Source organism: Lynx canadensis, chromosome D4 (genome assembly GCF_007474595.2).
Source record: "Lynx canadensis isolate LIC74 chromosome D4, mLynCan4.pri.v2, whole genome shotgun sequence".
Classification (NCBI taxonomy): Eukaryota; Metazoa; Chordata; class Mammalia; order Carnivora; family Felidae; genus Lynx; species Lynx canadensis.
In genome coordinates this window covers 85937185-85964720 of record NC_044315.2, presented here as the reverse complement: position 1 = coordinate 85964720, position 27536 = coordinate 85937185, and the positions used below count along the sequence as shown (strand labels likewise).

General features: G+C 46.4%; 1 protein-coding gene across 1 annotated transcript in view; it reads right to left on the bottom strand.

Annotated features, from left to right (window-relative positions):
* The window catches only part of GARNL3 (GTPase activating Rap/RanGAP domain like 3), a 149978-nt gene that overhangs the window by 24549 nt on the left and 97893 nt on the right, over positions 1-27536 (bottom strand). The window contains exons 10-19 of the mRNA XM_030293116.1: positions 22879-22954; positions 22109-22207; positions 20540-20643; positions 16095-16203; positions 14141-14186; positions 13186-13292; positions 10345-10460; positions 8400-8504; positions 7301-7375; positions 3856-3967 (exon numbers count right to left, since the gene is read on the bottom strand). Of these exons, the coding sequence (XP_030148976.1) occupies positions 3856-3967; positions 7301-7375; positions 8400-8504; positions 10345-10460; positions 13186-13292; positions 14141-14186; positions 16095-16203; positions 20540-20643; positions 22109-22207; positions 22879-22954 (949 nt within the window). The remainder of the gene's footprint in view (positions 1-3855; positions 3968-7300; positions 7376-8399; positions 8505-10344; positions 10461-13185; positions 13293-14140; positions 14187-16094; positions 16204-20539; positions 20644-22108; positions 22208-22878; positions 22955-27536) is intronic.

The following is a 27536-nucleotide window of genomic DNA, read 5'->3' as shown; positions in this document are numbered from 1 at the left end:
GGAGTTTACCTATAAATTTTCAGTATTTCTCCGTAGAGGAGTATGAAATCTCCTTCTTAGACAAAAATAAGAGAGAAATGTCAATGAAGTTGCTGAAATGACAGGAAAAAACTAATTGCAATGGAAACGTTCAGGAAGACGTCAGGTGAATGGCTGATCAGAGACTGCAATGATACTTAGGATTTGTTTTTAAACTTACTTAGGGGGGACTTAAACTGCTAGCAATTACTTTGTTCCTGAGGGTCCCTAGGACATAGAGGGCTAAAAAAAATACTAAGACTCTTTCATAAGCAAAGGGTCTGTTTTGAGTTTGATGTAGAATCGGCACAAGGCAAAGAGGTTCTGGGATGGTGGAACATTTTAGGCAGGATAAGGGGCTTCTTCTTAATCTGTGCTTTGTCTGACATTTAGGTCTTCAAGTGTTCCTTGTGGCTGTGGCAGGCCACAGGCCGGTGGGGGCTCTAGATTTGTCAGAGCTCAGAACCTGCTAAGCTTTTGTTAGACAGAGGGCTTGCTCTAGCTCCCCTAAGTTACCGCAGCGAATGTAAATTCTGTGACAGCCCATCCGGTGGCTTTCCTACCCTCCTCTACCCTCTTCCTCTACAGAAGTAACTGAATCTCAGGCTCTTTGTGTTTCTGCTGGCGGCAGACGTGAATTTCCGAAACATGGGATGATCGTGCCAGTACCCATCTTCACACCAGACTAAGCAACCACGGTCGTTTCCTTCTGTGAGTGGCAGCTGACATACACACAGGGCTTCCTTAATGCCAGGCCTCGATGCGGTGTTTCGCACGTTCTTTAACTGAAATGCCCCAAGGACCCGCTTAGGTAGCCACTTCTAATACTCCCATTTAACAGACGAGGACCTGAGGCTCAGGGGTGCTAGTGACTTGTCCAGGGTCATGTCTTGAACATGTGGAGCCCCAGTCCGTATAGGGACAAAGCCCATACTCTTAGCCTAGAGGCAGCACCGCAGCCCTATGGATTGATGGTGCCATCACACAAGGTTAGGGTTAGGGGACTGTCAGGAATTCATACGCGACAGAAGCACTTCATTTGACATTTAAGACAGAGGGACACCATGTAGCAGCCCACCTATCTACAGCGTGAGTTGGCATTTATTCTCCATCAACTCTTCTACAGGTGGCTGAATAGGTTTATACACAGCACAGGAAGGAGGAAGCAGGGATATGAGAAAGTGACGCGTGGCTTTAATGGCTGTTTCACTGCCATGTTCTCCTTCTTGGAATCTCTTTATGAAGAAATGATCTTTTAGAGCTGGCTTTTTCTATTACTGCAACCCCAAAACAAATGGCGGCAGCATATTTAATCAGGGTGTAGTCTGCCTTCAAAGTAGCTTTTGCTGCAGTTAGAATACAAAGGATCTTTGAGTTTTAATAACGACCTTGAAAGAAGCAGACTCTCAAGGGGGTGGGTCTAATGAAATTAAACAGCCGCTAATGGGACAGAGTGGAACCTGGCCTGAAAGGAAATGGAGAGATTCGGCTTCATGGAAACAACTCATAACATGATTAAGTATCGACAAGAAAAAGGTAAACAAAGAAATACCAAGAGAATGAGGACTTCGAAGCACAATGAGGAATACAAAGGAAACCTGGAGGGTTATTCTCTCCTTAACAAAAGCAAACAGGGCTAGCAGTGCTGCATACCCAGGAAATGAAAACAATAACCTGAGGAATAAATCCAAGCTCGTGGGTGTATGTGGCTGCCATCTGTGGCAGACGACTTCCCTCAAGGTGGAAGAAAAGAATTGCCTGGCACATCACCAGGATCCTTGTATCTGACACCTCCAAGAAATTTTGGATCCATCAGGACGAAAATTGCGGAAGGGGGCGTGGTGATCTTCATTTGGATTTGACATTTAAAAAAAAAACAGAAGCAGAGAACTCTAACAGTTTTTAGGCAAGCCTTGCAAATAGTCATTGTAAAGCGTGTTTCCTCATTCCTAAAAACAACCAAAAAGCAGAATGTAACACTCTTTCGATCAGAACATAATTATTTGCGTGGGACTACATTTTTTTTTTTTTTTGGAAATCTGTGTTAAGGTAAAGACAATAACATTGGTAGAGTTTAATTTGATTCTAATAAAATGTAGTTGGTTTAGTGGGAACAGCGCTGGACTAGGAACCACCTCTGGCTTCCAGTTCCGGACGTGCCGCTAACCAGCTGTGTGATCTTGGGCAAGTCACACCATTTCTTTAGTTTTATCATCTATAAAATTAAGAGATGGGACTAAACGTCTATAGTGTGTTACTGTTTTTTGTTTTTAATTATTTTATTTGGTTGCACTTTTGGCAAAACCTATGGATTTTGTTACCTTTTAGCACGTTCAGAGGGATACTGTAAAGGTAATAGCTGCTGTTTCCTAAATTACAACTCTGTGCCCGGCACTGCTCTAAACATTTAACGTAGGTAATCTAATGTCCACAATCCCTTCCTGTTATGATCATCTTTCCCATTTTATTTCATCAGTTTTCATTATTGTAAACTAGTTTTCAGCTGCTTAAAAAACTCCCCCCACTTCAGAGAAACCTGAAGCCCCCAGAGGTTAAATTTCCAGATCTGGTGTGTTTCCAGATCACAAAGATTCTCTAACAGTTTTGCAGTTTCTAAGTTAAATATTTAATTTCAATTCTCAGCTTACAAATTTTAGATTATCTGCCTTTTAGTGAATTAGTTATATATACGTTTATATAGTTATACACACACATACTTAAATAATGACGTTATGGACACAGAACTGAAATATGCATCAAAAGTGACAGATGAAGTCAGAAATAAATCTATTATGAAGCCTGGTCCGCCTCTCCTGTCTTCCCACAGAAGGCACCTAGCACAGGGCCTGGCACACAGCAGGCACTTGGGAAACCTGCTGACAGCGTCTGAGGAGGCAATGAAGAAGGTCTTGGCTAGGGCTGCGGAGACGCTGTTGTTTTAGGCACCTCTCAGTGTCGGCTTTCCGAATCTCATAAAACATCAGTACGGTAACTGAGACTGGGTGGTCTGTTTCTGTGCTGTGGAGGACATGTCCTTGGAAGACAGACTCTGTGCCCGTGGCTCCCTCTGAAGCCCCAGGAGACGGCTTGCTACCAGCGTTTAACTCCTTTAACATTCACTGGGAGTCTGGAAAAATCCAAAGGGGCTTCCTGTTGGAAGGGCCCGCACAGTACTGGAGTCTAAATGAAATCCCCATCAGAAGGTGAACTCTCTCCACAGCATCCTCCCCAAGGGCATGTCCCACTGGCAGCCGATCTGTGCTGACAGGGAAATGACCACCTCCCCAGGCACAGTGATCCACCTGGTGGTCAGAAAGTTTGGTTTTGTATTAAGTTGATATGTGTCTTCCTGTCATAATCTGTGTCTATATCCATCCTAAATGGGTTATCTAAGATTCTTATTATTTGTTTTGGACACCAAGTACTTTTTGAATCAGAAACCTTGAAAAAAAAGAGCTCTGATAGAGGGCATGTCCCTGAGGTAGGAGCTTGAAATACCAACGGTGTCCTTGTTGATTTAAGGTAAAATGGTGGAATCATGACAAGTAATGACCAAAAAGGAGATTCCTTTTGTGGGTCATTTGCTGTCCGCAGACTAAGGAGATTTGGGGAAGGGATAAACCTGTCATGCACGACTCACCCTCTGGCTCGCTTGTTCAGAATATATTCCCTCTGCTTGTCCTGAAAAGAAGGGGTTAATTTTGTAAGAAAAGGAAACCTGGCTAACCTCACTGAGGACGATGCGTTTATCTACAGGGAGTTGGCTGGCGGTCACCCATCTTAGAAGTACTACAAATTACACAAAGAAAGACATTTGAAGGACAGCTACTCACTAACCATCCACTAGCAAGACGCCAGCATCAGTGGAAACCAGCAAGGCCTGGCCCCAGGGATCCGCACACACGGCTTCGTGAGGGAAATTACTGCAGAAACACTGGGGCTCCCAAGGCTGTGAGGTGACAAAAGCATCGGAGAATAAGCGCACCGGAAAGAATACACCACGGCCCCTCAGATGGAAAGGTACAGTACACCGTCTGCAACAGCGACCCACGTATCCCCAAACTCTGGGAGCTGAGTGGGCCCTGGACTCAGTTACCTTTCTCTCTTTCTCTCTCTCTCTCTTAAAGATTTTTAAGGAGTCTCTACACCCAGCGTGGGGCTTGAACTCACAACCCTGACATCAAGAGTCACACGCTGTACTGATTGAGCCAGCCAGGCGCCCCTCAGTTACCTTTCTTGGGAAGAAAGGTCTCCTTGCAAATACATATGCAGTAGGAAAACAGGGAAGTCACAAGTTTCTGGCACCATGACCTGCCTCTATATGTAATAATGCTCCTCGGGGCTAATCGGAGCATTGGTAATGTCTTCTAAGCACACATTTTTCTTCAGTACTTGAACTTGGACCAAGTGCTGCCTATTTGTTTGGAGAATTCACATTAGGTCTTCATAAAAGGAAGATCCATATAGCCTCCACACACAAAAAAAGCCTGATTCCTGTGTTGCTGCTTTGATAAAATTACGAAGTCATACACGATGCAAGAAGTTGACATTGTCTGAACATGAAAATGCTTACTGACCCACTTAAGGCTAGAGAATCTTAAAAAAAAAAAAAAATAACACCTGTTTGTAAGAATCTGGAAAAGTGCTGCCGACAAACGTATTCGTGTTGCCCCACGTGACGTATTCATACCTTGTAAACTCTTCCCCTTAGTCTCATGCTCGGTTCAGGCACCAGAGTTAGCCTCCCTCACTGCTGCCCCAGAGCTGAGTGGGGACGCCAGGGGCCGGCAGGCACCATTCAGCGGGTCCTTAGTTACACCAGAATTAGGGACATTTTCAACAGAACCATTAGCTTCCCTCCAAAGCACGTGGCTTAGCCTCAAAGGACAAAGATGTTTTTGGAGTTTCTCAGGGACAAGTTAAAGTGTGACATGTTCACTTTTACTCTCAATTAGACGTGCCACCTGGGGACGGTGTAAGACCCGGTGTATGCACACGGGGGCGTGTCTGTACGCACTGGGTGAACACACGTTGGCGTACTGAATGTAGAAGTGGGGGCTGTGAGGTCGCCTTCAAAGGCATTATTTGGGATAATATACTGTGTATATTACCACGCTGCGAAAAATGTGCTCTCCCTTTAAGAAACTCACAAGCCTCAAAGTGAATTTTCTAATTGCCAAGATGAGGCTTAGGCTGTTCTGGGAAGATCACACAAAGAATGTGACGACATTTTACAACCTGGAAAGGGCCACACCAGTTCGGGCCATTAATTGGAATGGCATTTCCCTTAAGAAAATGATTGGAAATTCTGACTTTGTGACTTAGAACAGGAGGCCATGAAAAAGCAAAGACGTCATAAATGTCAGCTGGCGGCAGACATTGACATCTGAATGTTAGGCAACACTAAAACCAAAAAACAACTCTTAATAACAAAACTTTCTCTGAGTGGAGGACACAAATTTGGAACATTTATGCAGAACAGGGGTTCTAAACCCAGGAGATCTAAGGCTCCTAGGGAATCCATCAAGAGCTTAAGGAGGTCTGTGAAACCCTGGAATTATATTCAAGATGTTGTGTACACGTGCCATTTGCACATTTTAATGAACTAGAGTGTGGGGGAGGGTGTCCACTGATTTCATGGGTTCTCAAAGGGGCTGTGGACTCAAAGTTGCTTGAGGATGTCATGTATGAAGTGTCAGCAATAAGAACTCAGAGCCGGTCCCATAGAGGCTCTGCTCTGAGGACTGATGGCATTTGCCATTGCACCGGACTCCCTTCTGCCACGTGAGGGGCTTGGTGCAGACTCTGTGGGGAGAGAATGAGGCCTTCAGGTCTTCCTGCCCAAGAGCAGGCAGGACTCCTTGCTGGTCCCTCTAGGAATATTAACACAGCTCATGAAATGACAGATGCCTAGGAGAGTTGACAAAGCCTCCTCTTTGGAAATAAAACACTCTTGGGAGCAGCATGAGGGACTCTGGCCTCCACAGAGCCGACTGCACAGAAGTCCATGAGGGCCTCTGGGGCCCTGTTTCTCCAACGAAGGCCTGCGGCCAACTGGTTGGTTATGCACTGATGGAAAAAATGGAAGCTCTTTCTTTGCTGTTCACTGGTGAACAAGTTACCTTTCCACAGCCTTTCATTTTTATGTATGCCTCAGAACTTCTTATCGAGGAGGTTACTAAATCCTGCTGGAATTTGGTATTTATACAGCTCTTGGCAACATTGAGAATTCTACCATTCACACAAGCAAGCCGATCGTGGGAGTTTGGGCAACCTTTGGAAAAGATGCTTTGCCATCAATCTGGCCTTAAGTTCGTTGTGGTTTTCCAGCATCACTTGTATTTTGAGCCCATCGTTTCCCTGAAACCAGACTTTATAGTGTGTTGGGTCTGCAATTCAGATGCGAATCATTTATAGCTTTATCACTAAAGTAAATGCGTTCGTAATTCTTCTGCTTTTATAATGGACACTTCTCTAGTGATGCTCTGTCTGTGGATTTGTCCCATTTAACTATCTGTTACACACTTGGAACACGGACATAATTAAGTACATCGGGAATGGTTTTACAATACAAAATCATGCAAGTAAGTTTATATGCAATTTTATCGTTTTCTCTTCTCTTTTTGATTACCACCCTAGTTTCCTTACCCACCCTCCCCCCACCCTGCCAAAGGAAAGTGGAAGTAAGAAGTAGATACAGAGGCCACAGAATTTCTGGGGTGGCTGAATGAACTATAGATTAAGCAGCCGTTTCTCAATTGTGGTCCTCGACCAACAAGCATCAGTATCTCCTGGGAACTTGTTAGAAATGCAAATTCTCAGGGCTCACCCTAGACACTCTGGAAGTGATTCTAGTATACACAGAAGCTTGGGAAACATGGCCCTAGAGCTTTGCTTTGAGTGTGTCCAGGCACCCCATGAGAGCTTGTTATAAATGCAGAATCCTGACTCCTCCCCAGAGCTCTTGAATGGGACATGCATTTGGTCACTATGTCCAGGCGGTCTGCACACACACAAGGCTTGAGGAGCACTGCTCAGCCCTGTCTGCCTGACCAGGTCTGGTCCACCAGCTCTGCTCCATTTAAGCACGCAAAGGCACACACACGCTCTGGAAATTGGGGACTCTCACTTACTGTTCCTCAATTTTATGTGGGGTTTCCCCTGAGGGCCCTGCAACAGACAAGCTCTTCTCCCTCCTGTCCCACACATCTCTAAGAATTGCAATAGCTTCCCTGATGACAAAGGACATTCACAGGCTAACTGGAGAGTATCATCAACTCACCTCTTTTTTACAGATCCCCGAAGCCACCAAGCTTGACGGAGCGTCCCCTCTCACAATGGATTTCAGTTTTAGTGCCTTACAGGACAGAGACCTCTTTTAAAGTTTGTTAGCGAGCAGTAATGCAACAGTAGGTTCAACACTTGTGATTTGAAAAATGTTTAATAAAACAGGAGTAATTTCAGACTAAAGTGTCAGGTTCCCACACTGCCCTATCACTGAAGACACGGCATGCAGCCAGCTGAATATGGTGAAGCCCTAACGACAACGGCCCAGCCCCCAATGACCCAGAGGCCATCCTGTCATTTCAATTAATCAGTGTCTCAGTGCAGGGATTTCCACACTGGGAGACTGACCCCTCCTCAAGCTTGATGAATCAGAATCTCTGAGAGCAGAGTCGGGGCGCCCCTGTCACAGAGCACCTGTTTGGTGCAGTTACTTTGGCCTCTTAGCTTTCCAGGGTCACTTGATTCTGCTTGGTTCTCTCCTCTGGGTCTGAACCTTAGCTGCAGCTGGCCACTCTCCTTCTCTGTGTTGACAAGAGATCAAGGCAGAAAGCTGTGTCACCTCCCAGAACTGAGACATACTAATGTCATGTGGGAGTGAGGCAAAGGGGGAACGATTTCCTCCAAAATCTGGAATCAGATGCTAACAGTGAGCCACCAAATTCTGAGGACTGCTTCCAAGCAGCGGGGTGGGAATTCGGGTCCATGAGGACGCCACAGCTCTGTGCTTACTCCTGCCAGGGAGAAGTTCAAGGTGCTTTTCCCACAGTGGCTCCTCACTCTTCAGAAAATGCCCAGGAGGTAGGCAAATGGTACATGCTCCTTTGACAAGAGGGAGCTCAGCCTGGGCCTTGTGACTCCCTGCTTCGAGACAGTGGTACTCACTCTTCCGCAGAAAGCTTTGCTCCCCCCACCCCCACAGAGCTACGCCTACGTGGTTATCAAAAACCTCACTCGTGGTTTCCACAGTAATCTTAAAAGAAACTGCAGAGCTCCCACAGGAGTACAGACATGAAATTCTTTGCAGGCGGGCCAGCTGATGTGGATGGGACTCACAACTGCACATCTTGCCAAAGAGGTTTCAGAATAAAACCCACCTGCCCTATTCTAACAAACTCTGCCTGGCGGGCCTCCTCTTTCTTCCGTGCGGACTTGGGCGATTCTGGTAAGACGTCACTAAAAGATCGTCTGTTAAGCATGTTCTAAAAAAGAAAAACAAGTCACGGATTCCAAAGATGGTTGTCAAGTCCCATCCTTCGGCTTCTCCTAACGCACAAACCTATTTGTCCAAATGCTATTTCAACCTCTGTATCCATTGACGCAATAAGCATTCGTGGGGCACGGCTTGTGTGCCAGGGTCTGTGCTAGATGCTAGGGGTCAAAGGCCAACAGGTGGAGAGCCAGTCGCTCCAGGGCTTACTAACTTCCTACCGGGTGACGGAGTCACCATGTTGCACGGCTCCGGAGATGCCATTCTCAGAGAGCGGCACCCCTTCCCCCACCGCCCCCCGCACAAGGCGTACTGAATTCTGCGTGAATGGCGCCCCTTGGAGTTGTGTGACTGTAACTCTCTCGGTGACTTTGGGCAAGTGAGTTTATTTACGGCTCTTGGTGTCTTTGTGTGGCTAATACCTGTCTCCGAGGCATGTTATGAAGACCACGTGAGGAAGTGCGTGTAAGGTGCTTAGCACAGGGCTTGGGCGCACACACAGTAAATGTCAGTTCTCTTCCAGTGCACAGTCAGAGAATGGGCACACTCATTCAATCAGCAAGCACTGACTGATCACCCACCACTCTGCCAGATGTGCGGTGGCGGGGTGGGTGGAGGACGGTGATACACAGTCTGTCCTTGCAGAGCACAGTCTAATGGGGGAGACAGATTAAGGAATGGATGTCATGACTGGCACATGGGAGAATGTCTACGGAGGGGAAATACACAGAATGTGAGAGTGCCTAATATGGGGACTTGGCTTCACCGGGCGCTGGGGAAGGCCATGCTTCAGCTGGGACCTGAGGGGCCTCATGTCTTCATCTCGACACCCTCTCTACACCCCTCCCTGACCTTAGGGAAAAAAGGGGATGGACGGATTAGTGATCCTGGCTTGCTCCTTAGCGCTTGAGGCTGGTCTAGACCGATCCCTGCAAGTAGTTAGGATGTACTGGCCAGCCGGAAGTCAAGGGGTACCTATAAAATGGTGGTGGTCCCTGTGCTGAAGGGAAAGGATCACCTGAGCACCAGCTCATTTGGATACTCTTCATCTCCCCATGTAAGCACCTGAAACTGATGCCGCACGTATTTACGCACATCACTGGTGGTTCCTTTTGCTGGAGTTTATGAACGCAAGGAATCTAGGGGAGTCTTCCCACTTGTTCTGGGATCTCTTGTTAAAGGCGGGGAATACTTCTAAGTAGCACTACTTTTACTCTGCATCAATGAGCCCGTGCATCTGGTGATCTCACACTGAGTCTGGAGGATTCTAAAGAGCCCGAGGGGCCCTGGAGGCACTGGGGGAGGTGCTGGGTCCCATCAATGTGGAGATACCTTCAGCCTAGGAAGTGCCTGGCACAAAGTGAATCTGCAGTAAATGTAAATACTTGTTTCAGTGCCTGAATATGGGGCTGGCCGGTAAATCTCCGGAAAACCTTAAAAAGCTCCCAGTGTCTCTCTCCCAAATCCCTACTTTTGCCTATCCATCAGCTCTATGTCACTGGTAATGTTGAATAGTACCACCAAGGACAGGCACCCCCAAAAAGCACTCTCGAATGCTCCAGGGATTATGGATTGACACTCATGCCCCCAGTCTGTACCTCCATTCCCACAGGTCTGTGGTTTCTGAAAACCACGTTCCTGTATATGGACATTCCACACTCTTTCTTGCGGTAACAACGAGAGAACCAATGTTGGCCATGGTGGCCACAGTCCGGTGTTAACAGCAAGGATCAAGGCAACTCCTGTGTTTTTCTAACCAGGACTCATTGCTAGGACTGGTGTTCTTAACCCAAACCCATGAGAAGGAAAGAGGACCACGGACCCAGGGTTACCTTATGTAAATCTGGCATCAAATCCTGGTATAAAGATCGAATCAACATATCCAGAGTACGTCGACGTTTCTGGGCAAATGTTGGGGTTTCCAAAGTGGCTTTTTCACCATTAATTACTAAAATAAATCAAATTATAAAGGGAGTTACGAATACTAACATGCTATTGAAGAATGTCCTTCTCAAGGAAACTCTTTGCAGTGAATGCCACCCACTTTCCAAATACTGGTATTACCACTGGCACTACCCTTCCTCCATGGAAGAATGTTTAACTCTCTAAATTTTTCTATCCAAACCCATAGTCCATAGGTATCTCTGTCTTACCTTTCCCGTTGGACTTCAAGCTTCCAGAGCAGAGGGTGTATCTAATTACTTGACCTAGTACACACCCAACCTGCCCCCATCTAGCATTCCTCCTTCCTTCCCTCCCTCCCTCCCTCCCTTCCTCCCTCCCCCCACTCTATCCATTCATCCATCCATCCACCCAAACATCTACCTACCTAACCATCTACACACCCATCCAACACATGGGCCAAACCACCAGGATGCCATTTAACAGGATTAAATATGTATTTGCTACATTTTGTTAGGACAAATAACAACTGCCTAAGCAGAGTACTGGGGTTCTTGCCCTAATGGAAGTTTCTTCTGGGCAAAAAAAGCTGATGGTTAGTGGGCTACAGACACTAAGGGTCAGGAAAGTGGAGTGTCCAGTTCCACATCAGACCCCAGAACAGAAAGTGTGCAATAGGGGTTAGGAGCTTGAAATCAAGACAGTTATGGGTTTGAATCCCAGCTGTGCTGCTACATTCTTAAGAAAATTATTTAGCTTCTTGGAGGGGGCCTCAATTTTCTACCGTGTAAAATGGGTACAACTGTATTTTCTTATAGGATCATTGTAAGAATTTAAATGATATAATACATATAAAGGGTTAGCACCATACTAGGCATATCGAACTGAATAAATGTTAACTATTATTTTTCTCATATAATGTGCCAAAGGAAGTCAGTGTTCACAGACTGAAAAATGAACTTCTTGGGCCCAGGCATTTCCTGGATAGGATCTGAGTGCTGGGGACAAGCTGGGCTTGTTTGTGGTAAGATACCTCTTAAGGAAATTAAACTGAATGCATTTAAGGCACACCCATTATTTTCTCTTAATTCTGTGACTGGAAATTTTTTGTTCGAGGATATTATTTCCTTAGTGCCCCAGAAAAAAAAAATCCATTTTAAATGACCTGTTTCAGCCAAATAAAGGGAAAAGATTAAAAATCCTGTTGAAACGCCATTTCTTGTGATCTTGGAGTTTCTTGCCTGGCCTTCTTCCTCTCTCCTGTTAACATCCAGTCTGGAATTCAAAAAGACTTTGGCTCCCCTGGCTTGTACCTTTTCTCTCAGTCCATCAATCCCTCCTGGTCCTTCCTGGCTCCATGCTCCATTCCTTCAATGACCCTCTTCACAGCCCATAGATCGACTTCCACATTTTCCACTAGATCGACTGTGCATGTTTTCAACTATAGATCAACTGAGGCCTTTGCCTCATTCTACCCAAGCATCCAAGGGTGCTGCTCAAAGTCACTCTGTTGACTGACTCCATTGAAATCAGCAGATATACCAATAAGCTGGGTTCTTAGGCTCCTGAATCATCTCTCATCATGGTTCAAGGGCTCCATGCCTGCAGCGGCCCTGTCCCTGCTGCAGACGCTCTGTAAAGACTGCCTACCTCCTGAGCCCTGGCTTCCAAGATGCTCCCCATTTCTAGCTGCTAAACCTATTCTCCGTTGCTGACTCTGCTTCAGGTCTGTTTCTTGCTCTCTACCTGATCCTCTGGACTTGAAACACGTGGACCCCCATTGTAAGATTCAGGCAATTTCACATACCACTTCAGATTTTTGGCTTGTTTCTAAAACTCGGAATATCTGGCAGCACTGGGCGCGTTCTTCTGGATGCAGCCTGCGAGCCGGACTTACAGCTATAATAACCGGGCTATTCCGGGGAGGGAGGAAGCGAGCTCTTGGGGTTCAGAAGATGGGGGGCTCAGGGTCAGGTGTTTGAGAATTATCGGTGGAGCTAAAATGTATGCTCACCAGCTAGTGAAGACTGGATGGCCAGGTTCTACACGTATCATATCCACATTCTCTCTGTGGGTCTGTCTTTCTCATGGGCATGCGCGCGTGCACACACACACACTTGCTAACAACTCCCCTTTCCCTAAGTACATAGCCACATAACCACTCTGCCTCACCTGCTTCCCACTCTCCAACAAAGACACAGATACACATGTAGCTGGAGATTCGGCCAGAGAAATGGCCATATCAGAACCCTGGGCAGAAATGCAAACTTGAGGCTCCCTGGTATTGTGTGTGGGTGAGTACAGATAAACTTCAAGGCAGGTGAGCAAGACGGTAGATATAGAGTAGGACACAGGAGAAGATCTACGTATCACTACCAGAAAATTGAATGTTTCACATGAAGAATTAACAGAACGTGGAATGGGATCCATGCTTAAATAATGGTATTTTCTTACACAGCATCCTTGGAGAATCTGAAGGAATGTATTCTTTTTTTTTTTTTTTTTTTTTAAACGTTTATTTATTTTTGGGACAGAGAGAGACAGAGCATGAACGGGGAAGGGGCAGAGAGAGAGGGAGACACAGAATCGGAAACAGGCTCCAGGCTCTGAGCCATCAGCCCAGAGCCCGACGCGGGGCTCGAACTCACGGACCGCGAGATCGTGACCTGGCTGAAGTCGGACGCTTAACCGACTGCGCCACCCAGGCGCCCCTGAAGGAATGTATTCTAATGTAGAACAAGTTGCAAAAAAATTTCAAAATAGAGACTTACATTTCACTAGCAAAAAGTCCCTGAATTCCTGGTGGTCTGTAAACACCGGTGGGGATGGCAAGGGGGGGCCAAAGAGTGGTACACTTTCTTCTGAAAATATTTTCAGCCTACATAGAGAACATTTCAGAATTACTAGGTTTTTCTTCAAAGATCACCAAATATCTGGACCTTACATTTTTGTACAGTTGCCTACGTGATGTTAAGAATATTCATTCCCCGGGAGGCGTGCCTTCTCTGGGCTGCCAGAGCCTCGGCCACTGTGTGGTTCTCCCATGGGCTTTAGGGCAGAGGCCAGGCCTTCCCGACTCCTTTATGGTCCAACCTACCAAGCTGTGGGCAAGGTCAAGGACACCAGGAATAATAGCAAAGGCCACCATTGAGCACCCACCGCATACCAGGCAGCATACTTGGTATTTTAAGACATCGTATTGACAGATTCTCATCAAGCTGCCCAGGGAGTAGCATTACCTTCAATCTGTCCTACAGACGGGGACTGAGACTCTGAGAAGATAAACACTTTTTTCAAAACCACAAAGTTAATAGTGACAGAGCTGGGATTCCAACCCACATCTATTTGGCTCAAGGTTTATGCTCGTTTCACAACATCGTGATACCTTTTTAACAGATTAATTTTTGAGAACAGAGGGATCAATAGGCCAGGATGTAGCCCAGGAAAGGGAGTCCTCTGGTCAAGATCAGACATACCAAATTTGTGCCCATTTTAGAGTACAATAAAATTCCAAACTAACCCTCCCCCTTGGGCCGACAACACAGAGCAACACTATATGGAACAAGCCTTCCCCAAAGAAATGATGGTCCCGAAGGGAGTTCTCGTAGGTGAGGACATTTGCCCCAAATCAATCAGCAAATATGTGTAGAAGTCATCGAATGAATGCCAAATTAACAAGTAAACGTGAGAATTAGAACAAGCGACTGAGAGAAAGTCATCACCTACCTGTAATTGTCATTTTGTTGATCATACCTCACTAAGGCAAAAATATCTGTGGTGATGGTTAAGGAAATGTAATCAACGACCCCAACGCTCATAGTCAACGGCTTGTGCCTTGAAATCCCTCGTGCAGAATCATCCCAGATCCGCACTTCTGTGCTCAGGGCATCTGTCACTCTTAGGCTGAGATGGAGCCTTGACTATTTTAAAGGAGACAGCCCAGGAAGGCAGAAGTTCAACCTCTGTGTGCTCATCCTTTGGGGGAAAGAGCTCTGTCTCTCCATCTGTCAGAAAAGCAACACAAATGTAGCTATTACGCCACTAAGCAGCCAAAAAAAGCCAAAAGAGCAATTTGTTGGCTTGGAAATACAAACCACGTCCCAGTATGAAATTAGACACACATTTCCCGTCACCCATTTTGTAAATAAAAGCAAATTAAGTGCTTCCACTGCACACCTTCCCTCTTCTCTCCTTCTGGCTTTGGTAGACAAAACAAACCAAAACAAACCAACGTAGAAGCTACTTTGTTGTGACAGGTGCGCCGAGTCTAAACCGGTACCATACCTCGTCCAGCTTTGCTTTCTTTCTCCTATTCCTCCTCCTCCCCTGGCAGCTCCTCCCCCACACTTTCCTCAGCCAGGGCTAAAAGGCCATCAGTCCCTCCAGCTGTTTCCATTGCTGGACTCAGAGGAAAGAGGCTACATTAACTATCTGCTGGACGCTTTCTGGAAACAAATGTGTCAAGCCCCAAATCTAAAACTTAACAACAAAGGGGATTCTAAACATCATGACTGCCTCTCGGTCACTTAAAGAGCCACCCCCCCTCTCCCCACCTGGAGAAAACTTCCGTTCTAGAAGAAGTACTGCTTCGGGAAAGGGGAAGTGGTGGCCCTAAATCCCAGTGAATGAGCGAGAGGTCACTTAATGAGCAGGGGTGGGAGCAAAAACAATTATTGTTGAAGTGCAGGTGCATAAATGTTTTCTTCCCTGCCCTCCTGGAAGAAATCTGGCCATTTCCCACTTCTAAAAACGTACAGGCTGTATTATTAGGTGACAATGAACAAGTCAAAACACACAGAGAAATCTACTTCCAGATACGATGAGTCACAGTGGTCCTGTTTCCCAACATTTTTACTGGAGTCTCCAGGGAACATGAATAATTAGGGCAGAATTTATTCGGAAAATGTCTATTAGCTGCCCTTTATTTACCTTTATTTACCACGTACAACCTGTGGAGGCACCACCTTTGGGTCTTGGGCTGTCATGGCCTGTGACCCAAAGCAACAGGGCCACGATGATATCTATTGGGCTGGCCAAACTCATGTCCTATGCCTGTCTGAATGAGCTGAGCTTGGACATTACAGAGAACTTCAGCAGGACTTTGCCAGCAATATGAGCTAAGCAGGGATTTGAGGAAGCAGAGGGAAAAGTGAATAGAAATATGATTCATTCCATCATTTCTCTAATTTTAAGAGGTGGTAATACAGTAGTTATCACCAGGCTTTAGGATCAAGAAAGAAACACTATTTTGGCTATTTCAATTTGTGAATTTTTATTTAACTAAATTTAACTGAATTCTAATAACTTCAATTCAATTCAAATTTTTATTTGACTACCACAAATTTCTCAGAGGGCTCACTACCCATAATTCTTCTAGTCCATTTATTACTGATGGATGGTTAAGAAGTTTCCCTTATTTCATAGACTACTTGAGGAAAGAAACGATATTCCAGAAGCCAAGAATTCTCTGAGGATGAGTCTATCCATTACTCCAATGGATGGAGAAAAGATGAGAGCCAAATAACCCTGAGGGAAAAATCCAGAACAGTGGCTCTAAAAATCTAGCGACACAAAACAACTACGACAAGCAAGTCAATGGTAACATTTGTTTTGAGGGTCACTTTAGACCCATGAGGTTGACCAACAGCTCACTAAACTTGTTTACAAAGGCCCAGGATACGTGTAAAGTGGGAGCGGATCATGGAAGGCTTAAAGGCAGGAGAAGGTTCCTCTCCCTCCTGGAACACGATGGTGACGATGTCATTTCCAATATGGCGCTTCCTCTCCACCTGGATGAAAGCATAAGTAACACCGCTGAGGAGGTTACTCAAATGTGGCAGATTCACAGGGTTAAAAAACTAACACAGTATGGAAACCACAACGGTCACAGAGCCCCAAACTTCCATCGTGTTTGACTTCCTGCCTCCTGTGTTCTACCAGCCCAGGCTCCAGGCTCTCCTAACCATCTCCTCAGCTCCTCACCCAATGCAGACCTGCCTTTCTTCTTGCCTCCCCTTCTGCAGAAGCTTCCGAACTAGGCTCCTTGCCTCCATTCTCTCCCATTTTGCTGTCGTGATTGTGTCCACCTTTGTTCCTACTTCATCCTCTTAGCCTGGCATTCAAGGCCCCCAGACAAGAGGCATTGCATGAGAATTTCCTGGGGAAGGGGTCAAACATGTGCATGTTTATAAATGCCTTAGCTACTTCTGAAAGATGTACTTGGGGAGGACAACGGCCTTATGTAATCTGACCTCAGCTGACCTTTCAAAACTGATCTCCTAGACCTGTGGTCAGCAATTTTTTTCTGTAAAGGGCCAGACAATAAATAGTTTCAGCTTTGTAGATCATATTGTCTGTTTGCACCCATGAGCTCTGCTGTCATAGTACAAAAGCAGCTATAGACGATCCATAAACGGGTAGGCATGGCTGTGTTCCAATAACAATTTAACAAAACAGGCAGTATGTGAAGTTTGGCCCATGTGCCATCGTTTGCCAACCTCCTGTCCTAGACCTTTGCCTAATCGGCCAAACAGAAGGATTCACTGTTCTCCGTGGATCCCTGGTGTGTCCCCTATTCTGAAGTATAAGCTCCTGGAGAACAGGATTCCTTTCTGATTCTTACTAGATATTACCCCAGTTTTGCAAATGAGGAAATGAAGGTTTAGGGATGTCCTAATAATTTCAATTCAACTACAAAAGTCATTATTTTTGGCAATCATCTCTTGGCTGTGGGACCAAAAGCACACCCAACAAAAGGGGAAATGAGATAAAATGGACTGCATCAAGATTTAAAGTTTTGGCCCAAGAAAGGACACCACTGACACACGTGAAAGGCAGCAGCACACAGAATGGGAGAAAATATTTACAGGGGCACCTGGGTGGCTCAGTCGGTTGAGTGTTTGACTCTTGATTTCAGTCTCACGCTTTGTGGGTTTGAGCCCTGTGTCGGGCTCCGTGCTGACAGTGAGGAGCCTGCGTGAGATTCTCTCTCTTTCCCCCTCTCTCTCTGCCCCTGTCCTGCTCACACGCTCTCTTTCAAAATCAATAAACTTAAAAAAAATTTACAAATCATGCACCTGATAAGGGGTTATATCCAGAATATACAGAACTCCTACAACTCAACAACAACAAATCAAATAACTTGATTAAAAAGTGGGCAACCGGAGTTGAATAAACATTTCTCCCAAGGAGATGTGATCAACGCATGAGAAGATGCTCCACGTCACCGATCAAAACCACGATGGGCTGCCACTTCACACCCATTAGGCTAGCTATAGCAAAACAAAACAAAGCCGAAGAAAACATAAAACACCTGGAAATAAAATGCTGTCGAGGACGTGGAGAAAGTCGAGCTCTTAGGCACTGCTGCTGGGAATCCAGAATGGGGCAACTGCTGTGGAGAACGGTATGCTGGTCCCCCAAACACTTAACCCCAGGATTACCACACGACCCAGCAATTCCACTGAGAAAGGAGAGGCTGCAGGAGAGTCGGGGTGCAATTTTGGACACGTTGGGCTCGAGGCATCTAGCCCCAGAGGGTGCCAAGAAGGCTGCACCTGAGTCTGGACTTCCGGATGGAGACGTAAATTTGGGGGTCAGCGTACAAAAGCTATCTAGAGCCCTGAGACCAGGGGAGATCATCCACAGAGTGAATGAGAGTAGGAGGTGGCGGCAAGAGGGCCAAGAACCGCACCCCGGGCCAGGCAGGGCTCATCACGTGCCCAAGATCACGCAGCTAGTTCTTAGCAGAGCTAGGACTGGTCCCAGATGGGCTGCTCTCGGAGCTGTGCTTTCATCCAGTTCTACAAGTTGCCCTCAGGGCCTGGAGTTGGGCGACCAGGAGATGTCAGTGGTACGGGACATCACAGGGAGTTAGGAGAAAGGTGAGGCCCCACAGAGGCGAATATCAATACCTCCCTCTCTGTCACCCCCCAGTTCAGGTTTGGTTCAGTGACAGAGGAGGAGACGTAGAAGTCACAGGAATACTAGAACCTACAAACTGTGCGAGGGGTGGCTTCTTTACGTCAGATTTGGGATATGGCTCAGACCGTTCCCCTCATGTTCTAGATGTTGGGAGGTCCAAAAGCAGCAAGATTTGATGAGCCAGGCTGGCCTCTGCCTTATTGTCTGTTACCTTAGGCCCCCAGGGTACGGAGAGAGGCTCACAGCTAGTGGTTTTTCTCTGCTCTGCCATGATTGGGCACTGTTAAGGTTCACTAGTGTCCTGTGTTTCTTTGTCTCTCTTCCCACCTGTCTGATCTTCCTGGCAATAGACACAAATTTGAGTTTTGTTTTGCCTCCTACCGACTGATGCTTGGCAAGTGGAGGCCCCAAGTGCTACCACGGAGACAACCACAATGTTGAGAATACCGGGTCCACCTGGGGACATTACAGAGCTGTTGGCGTGGGTGGTCACGCCTTAATATACTGACAGCCCCTCGAAGAGATAAGGTTCACGTCTTCAGAGTTGGGCAAAGGTTGAAATGTCACATTCTTTGCTCCTGTCTCTCTGGCTAATGCCCCTACCTGTCACAAGACATGGGCAATCTGGTGATTGTGCAGGGCTGAAAAGGTCAGAGTGCAGGGAGGAGGAAGATTGTAAAACATTTCAGGGGAAGTTCTGTGATATTATTGTTGAGCTGTAGGAGGTCATTGTAATTCATAATGACTGGGAAGGCCAGCTCAGTCCCCCCTCAGCGCATGATCCTAAGATCCTAAGAGCTTCAGCTCCTTCGATAATAAAGGTGCCCTCGACCCTGCAAAGGAAGATGCCTTGCAGAAAGTGACCTCAGCCACTAAGCAGTCGTGCTGGGCCAAGGCACTTCCTGTTCCCACCTGCCCTCTCCCAGAGTGAGCCTTCTAAAACCAGAATGAGTTTAAGACCTCCAGTGGGTCTCTGGTGCCTGCAGGATAAACCCACCAGCTCTTTACTCCAGGCCCCAAACCATCCGACAGAAGTGGCTCTTCCTATCCCTCCCTGCCACGTCCCCGAAGCATCTTTATATCTCACGACTGGAACATCACATTTTATTTATTTGAAAAATAATTTCTTTAAAGTTTTGTTTATTTTTGAGAGGGAGAGACAGAGTATGAGTGGGGGAGGGGCAGAGAGGGAGACACACACTCTGAAGCAGGCTCCAGGCTCTGACCTGTTAGCACAGAGCCTGACCCAGGGCTCAAACTCAACAAATTCTGAGATCATGACCTGAGCTGAAGTCGGATGCTTCACCGTCTGAGCCACCCAGGCGCCCCATGGAACGCCACATTTTAGCCCACTGGTTTGTTTTGTGTCTTTCCCCCCCGATGAGGTCTTACTGAACTAAGAATTACACGTGCTTAGAAACAAAAGCCTCTGAGCCCATCACCTCCCCTCTCCAGGTTCCTATTTCTCACAAATCTTTGCTGACCAACTGTCCATCCACGTTTGTGATATTTATTCATACGATGCCTTCAATGCATAAAAAAGGGATAAAGATCTAATAAAAAGTTAAACGGAATGCCCCCCAAATCCTTCAAAAACCAGCAACATGTATCTTTGTTCTATCTAATTCCCACAAACTGGAAAATCTTCTGGAAACGGCCAGTCTCTGGGGTGCGTCAGGTAGATTCCCCCTCCCCACCCCCCCCCCCCCACCCCCCCCCGAGTACGGCACAGCTCATGCAGGTACTCGGCGATAACTTCCTGCACGGCCCTAGGAAGTGCTTGCCAGCCGGCACTCAGGATTCACCTGCTTTATGTCCTGGGTAGTCTCTGATGAGATACCGGACACACGGAGAGAAGTCTCAGAGCAAAGGCGACATCTACGTAAAACAGTTTCTCACGAGTCTGTAAAACCACACTCATGCATGCAAATACACATACACGTTCACACAGAGACACGTGTGTGCACGATTATCTCTGATCCCTCATCTAAGGGGATAGCATTGGTGAGAACAGTGCTTCCCAAGGCTTGTGGAAAGTTCAAATACACAGACTAGAAACGTCCCTACACTGGTGCCTGAAGTTCAGTTCATATATTAGCACATACGGTTTCTTGTTCTACGAAATCATAGCGACGCTTTCTCCACATTTAGGTCACTATGTGATGGTCTGTGTGTTCTCAAAGAGCCTGTGTTCGCACATACCTGCTGTTTGTTCTCTTTGGAATATGGCAACATGGTGGAAACATGAAACATGATCTCATGCCCTTGGTAGACAGTATAAACTGAATGTATCCCTGTGGTATCATCTGTAAGACATAAACATGAGCATTTAGTAGACGCAGAGCATTCTGACACCCTAAGGAAATAGTCTTTATTTGCAGGCTGGGGGACTATAGCACACAGTTAGTACACTCCCAAGGATCATTCTGGGTTATCCACCTGAGCGGAAGCCACAGTATGGCTCACTGTCCAGCTAATACAAGGCTCCTGCCCACATGGAGAGCCCTCCCCCTCCCCGCTCTAAGCTCGCTTGCTGTCTGATTCACATAGACGTCTGGGCTTTAAAAGGAGAAGGTGCTGCAAGCTCTTGCCTTCCAGTTACTGCTCGTTTACAGGACAAAATTAACACGAGATGACGTACACATAATTATGACGTCCATAAAACAAAGCAAGTACTCTCACGGGCAGAGTGGCTGAAACCACTGGCTTTGGAGTTAAGCAGACCTGGGTTCGAGTTCTCAGCTATGTCCCCTTTAACAAGTCACCTTAATTTTCTCGAAGCCTCAGTTTCTTAATTTGAAAATGGGGATAAAAATAGTAACTACCTTCTAGGGATGTTTTCAAGATTATACTTGCAGGGTACCAGGCCACAGCAAAAGTTCAGTGGATGGTGGCTGTGACCGTAACGGAGAGGCTGAGTATTGGCAATGGGGGTAGCGAACCTATGGGCGGTCAGGTTCACCGTGTGCCCATGCACCCTGCCGGGTCATTCCCCACACCGCGGCCAGCAAGTTCGGCTGGAGGGTGCAATCAGACCCCACCACGCCTCTACTTAAAACCCTTTCATGACATCCAACTCCATTTACAATAAAATCCGAAATTTTTCATGTGATCTCAAACTCCCCGCGGGATCGCCCCCTCCTCTTCTCCAGTCCCTTTGCCGTGAAGATGTTCTCTTAGTTTCTAGAACACATCAGGCTCTTTCCTCACTCAGCGACTTCACAAATGTTCTCTTGCCTAGAATTCTCTTCTCCCTTCAAGACTCAAATTACTCCCTCTCATCCTTCCCTCAGGGAAGCCTTCTCTCATCCCCCAGGTTAGGGAAAATGCCCCACGGCACTCTGCACTTTTTCTTCTTTGTTCCTCCAAGCACTTAGTGCTAAGGTATTTGGTAGTTATCTCTTTAGGGTCTGTGCTATCCACTGGACCATCAGCTCCTAGAAAGGTAGGGACCATGTTGGTGTATCCATTGCTACGTCCCTGGAGCCTCACATAGCCCCGGTACACAGAGGCTCTCGACAGTAAGTATCCACGGACCGCGGCCTGCCACACGTAGGGGCTGTTTGAGGGTGGACTTGGACTTGCCAGACTCAATGGAGGCCCCAGATGTGTCCAGCCGCCCTGTGTCCGACTGGGTATGAAGCTCAAATTCCTTCTCATCCTTTCCTGTCCATCCCTTCCCCACCTTGGGACTAAATCCAAATACAGGTCAGGCTGACTACTAGAGAAGTTATACAAATGGCAGCAGAAGAGATCAGGAGGTGAGCTTACTTTTGGTGTCCAGACCGCCGCGGTAGCCTGTCCAGCCCTTTAGGGTGATTTTGTCACCCAGAAGATGTAAAAATTTTTGAAAAGCGTCACTTCCGATTTCTGCAGGAAGAGGTAAAGTGTGAATAAAGTACAGAATGTGCAAGGTCGTCATTTTCTAACGATGCCCTGAAATCACCGGAACGTTAACGAGGCTGTGGAGACTCGGGCAGCAGACCGAGCGGAGAGGCCATGCTTCCTTCCCGGAGACCGCAAAGGAACTTCCACAATTCACGGGATTCCAAGGAAAGGAAAACCACAGAATCAGACTGACCAACCTTCCCGCTGCCAGACTGGGATCACAAGGCTTTAGTGTTGCAAAACGTAAACACCATTGCTACTTCTATTAATAATGAATAGGTATGTAACAAGAAGAGCGCAGGTCACAACAACAGGAAAAATGGCACATTTGATAATTCTCCCAACCGTAAATATCAGAGAAAAATCTTCCTCTGCTACTGAGATTATGATGTAGAGCCAAATTCTTCCAATCCCGTGTACTTTTCCAGACAGACTTCATCTCTGGTGCCGGTGGCCGGTCCAAATTTGGTGACCGACAAATATTGCCAAATTGGATGAAACTGGACAGCAGCTGCCCTACAAAGTTGACCCTGAAATTTTACCCTAAAATTTCGTGAAACAACTGAAAGACTCCAACTCAACAGGTACGCTCAGTTTGGATTGTCAAAACTGTCAACAAGGGTTTCAGTGAGCACAAAGGAGGGGACACTTACCATTGCTGAACATCTCATCATCAGTGAGCTGCCCGTCTTTGGCAAATAGAACCCCGAACTTGAAATTCACAGAGCCCTTACAATAAGACAACAAAAGACGCTGAATGTAACTTTATCATGAAAACATATACAGTTAGGATATGTGTTGTTCATCACTTAGGAAAATTTCAATGACCAAGATGGATATTTGAGGATTACTTTCTCTCCTCCATCTCAATTTTGACTAGTATTAACAAAATCATTTATTTTTATAGGTCTTTATAGCTTACAGTTGAGACTTTTTTTTATGTGAGTTAATTCATTTGTAATTTCATTACTAATGGCTTCTGCTGGATGCCAGGTCTATTCTGCAGCAAAACAGCACTCAAATTGCCAGCAGGAGCTCACAGGACTGGTGCCATGTTCTGATCAGTTAACACAGGAGAGCTCGGTGTAATTCAAAACTGAACACAACAATCTTAGGCTGATATATTGTGGACTGTTAGGAACAGAAATGGAAACTGTAGGCAATTTATTCTCAAAGCTGGTTTCCCCGAATTCCTCAAGATAATTAACCTCAAGAAGTCACAAAACAGATGCGTGTGTTGGGGTGCGGATATCAAGAAGTCGCTAGTACAAATGTTCAATCTGCTACCCTGAACTCTAAACAATGGATTAAAATCATACTCTGTGGGAATAATAAATACCAAATACAAGGTGATAGGTTCTACAGGAAGAGTGAGGAATGAGATTAGGTAGATCAATGGTACTTTTCATATTTTCTTCCTCAAGCTGGATAATGGGTTTACAGGTCTTCATAATATTATTCTCTACCCTTTTTTTGAATATCTGAAGTATTTAATAACAAAAATGAAATCTAAGGTTGGAAGAGAATCAACTTTTGCGAGGCTCTGTGATGCACCACTAGATGGGGGAATTCTAGGTGGTCAATTAAAGGGTAGGCTAGGAACAAAGGTGTTTAAAGCATTGGCCAGTGGATCACAGGTTGGTGGTAGGGGGTGGGGTGGGGTGGAGTGGGGTGGGTGGGTAAGGCAGAATGCCAGGATTCAGGACAGCTGGGTCTGGGAGAATTAAGACGAAAAATCCAATGGCCCAATGCTGTGCTTCTAAGCATCTTTCTGTCCTCAACACACCTAACAGACAGATGCACATCCATCAGTGAGTGTGGTTTTCTATACAGAGCATGAAAGAGAATGCGCCCAGGCTGAGCTCTCACCTGGAACTCTTCCACAGCCCCTTCTACGGCCTGTTCCTTCCCATCATGCAGGTCTTGGCTCAAATGCCCGTGTCCAGAGAGGCCTTCCCTGACTTTTTGATATAAAGTCACTGCCGGCCATAGCATCTTGTTTATTTTCTTAGCACTATTCATACTCAGTTAATTCTTTTATTAAATGTGCATTTGTGTCTGTTTCTACCACTAGAACACAAGTCTTTGAAGGATAGATCATACACGTCTTCCTTTCTACCGAATCTCCAGTGCCCATCATGGTGCTGGGTATACTGGAGACGATTAATAAATATTCATGGCATAACCGTGTGCATAATAAAGGAGCAAAGGCACAAAACTGGTCAGATACAACTTGTTTTTCACAAGCTGCCTCCAAATGATTACCTCTTCTTCACAATCTTGTTTTTGGTAATTTCTTACAATTTTTGCCTGGGGTCTCTTCCTACTCGAGGATTCTAAACTTGCTAACTTTTCTTCCTGTGTTTTGGAAATGATGACAGCAGTCACGTGTCTCCAAGACTCTGGCACACCCTCCATTCTCAGAGATCCCTTAAAAAGCACCTAGGCTCAGTCGGTTAAGTGGCCGACTTCAGCTCAAGTCATTTGCGGTCCGTGAGTTCGAGCCCCGCATCGGGCTCTGTGCTGATAGCTCGGAGTCTGGAGCCTGCTTCTGTTTCTGTGTCTCCCTCTCTCTCTGCTCCTCCCCCATTTGTGCTGTCTCTCTGCCTTTCAAAAATGAATAAATGTTAAAAAAAAAAAATTAAAAAAAAAAGCACCTACATGGGGTGCTTGGGTGGCTCAGCTGATTAAGCTTCTGACTCTTGATTTTGGCTCAAGTCATGATTTCACTATTGTGAGATCGAGCCCAGCATTGGGCTCTGGGCTGGGCAAGGAGCCTGCTTGGGATTCTCTCTCTCCCTCTTCCTCTGTTCTTCCTTTGTTCATGCACATGTGCGCTCTTTCTCAAAATACAAATAAATTAAATAAATAAATAGTGTCTATAGTAGTCTGCCTATAATAGTATCTCTTAGGATAACAGTGTTGAGACTAAGGCAGTGGCTCTCAGACTTGACCAGGTGTCAGAATCACTTGCGGACTTGCTAAAATAGACTGCTTGGCTCCACTCCTGACGTTTCCAATTCATCACTTCTGGGGTAGGGCCCAAGAGTCTGTATTTCTGACAAGTTCCTAGGTGATGCTGGTTCTGCTGGTCCAGGAACCCCACTGTGAGAACCACTGGACTAGAGAATAAACTAGCAGACTGGCAGGTGGCACAGGATCAGGTCCAGCCAAGCTGACTGCTGGCGAGCCAAGAGCGAAAGGCTGGGTTGATGGCTAGGGTCGTGAGCCGGGAACCGGCCGCCTCTTAGAACCAGAAGGGACCCTACGGCCCATGGAGTCCACGCTTTCCTCTTACAGACAGGACGAGTGGAGACCAGGGAAGGCCAGCCTCACCCAAGGCAGGCACTAAGTGGACGGTGGGATAGGAGCCAGAAGTCGGGTCTCCAGACTTTTGACCCAGCACTCTCCCCAGCCCCGCGGTGTGGTCTTCTCCGGGCAGTGCTGGGTTGACAGAAGGGCTGAGCCACAAGCAGAAAGGGGGCCTCCTGCCACCCGATCACCGGCCAAAGCTTGAAGGAGTTTTTATGGCTCTGTGACTGGCATCCTGCTGCCAGCGTCCTGGCTGAGGAATCCTCCCGCTTCAGGTGGGGACTCCAGAAAGACCAGTGTGGCAAGGCCTTGTTAAAATACCTGGAATTTACCTACAGGGTCTCCAGCTAATTTTGTTTCCAGGGCTTCCCAAATGATGGTGACGATTAACTCAGAGTTACCACCTATCTCCAGAAGTCAAGGCTTCACTGAATAGAGTGGATTATATTTTTGGAAGAGATGGTTTTGGGGAGGGGATGGTTTGATGTGGCACTACCCGACCACCACAGATCACATGTGAGCAAACTATTTAAGCTGACATCATTAAGCTGATCTCTCAGCACTAGATCTTGGGGGATGGGACAGAGGTCTCAAGGTTCTAACACCAGATCTGGGCCCCAGGAGGGAGGTGACTGGTATGGGGAAATCCGTGCAAACTGGTTTTCTCAGGATTTAAGTCCTGCTCAGACACTCATCATAGAGATAGAATCATTTTTCAATTCCTACTTGTATGGGGTGCTTTTTTTAAAGTTTATTTATTTTGACAGAGAGAATGAGCAAGAGCGGAGGAGGAGCAGAGACATGGGGAGGGGGGAGGGAGGGGGAGAGAGACAGAGAGAGACAGAGAGAGAGAGGGAGGGAGAGAGGATCCCAAGCAGGCTCCATGCTGTCAGCACAGAGCCAGACGTGGGGCTTGAACCCATGAACCTGAGCTGAAATCCAGAGTCAGACGCTTAACTGACTGAGCCACCCACACACCCTTAGGGACTTTGGATTTTTAAGTTCTAAATGTTCTGAGACAAAAGTCAACGTGACTATCAGCCAAGGTGCAGTCATATCCTTGGGAATTAATAATGAGCTAGGAATCATATTTCTTTTGAAGGAAGTGAAGTATGTGGGGAAACTGAAGTTCCAATAATTCGAGAAGCGCCGAGAAATGATGGCCTGATTTGAAACCAGATACCCCTGGTTCCTTGTTACTCTGGGTCAGGCGCTACCTTGGCATTTTTATGATTCATGTGTTCCTACACTTCTCACACTGTCTCCGTGCGTGTTGCGGCCTGGGGAGCCATGCCTCTCCTGGGGTGCCTCTCAGAGGACGAACAAAACTCGGGTTTCAGATAGTTTATCACTGTAACTGGGTGGAATTAGGATAAATGCTCCCGGGCCGAGAAGGTGGCAGGATTAAACAGAAGTGCCTTGGCCACATCCTCTCTGAAGGATGACCATGGCTCAGGCCTCTTAGAATACACTGTGACGAGTGCTTGCTCTTATTGCGTTGAGCAATATTCTCATAGTAAAGAAATGAAATTGAGAAAGAAAGAGATCAGCTATTTACTTTTCCAAAACTCAGGAGGTCCAAAAAAAGAAGTGGAAGAAGATAAACTCCAAACCAGTTCACAGGGGTTGTACGGGGCTGCGGATGGGGTGGGGAGGGGTGGGGAGGGGAGGGCGTGAAGTGAAGGTGGGGAGCTTTCTCATTTTCCATTTATACATTTCTGCACTTTGTCAGAACAGGCATGTGCATGTACTCTGGAGGTGCCAAATAAACACCTCTGGATTCACGAACAGAATAGTTCTGAGACGTGAAAACTCTACGCAGCGTAATCCTAATTTTACGTAAAATATAACAAACATATGTACCAAAATGGGATACTATGCCAATACCAGTTTTCTCTCTGATTTTAGGCGGTACTTTCGAGTTTTGTGCATTTCTGTAATTTTTGAATGTTTGCCAGAAATGTCTATTACTTTCATTTCTTGCCTTCTACCAACTGCA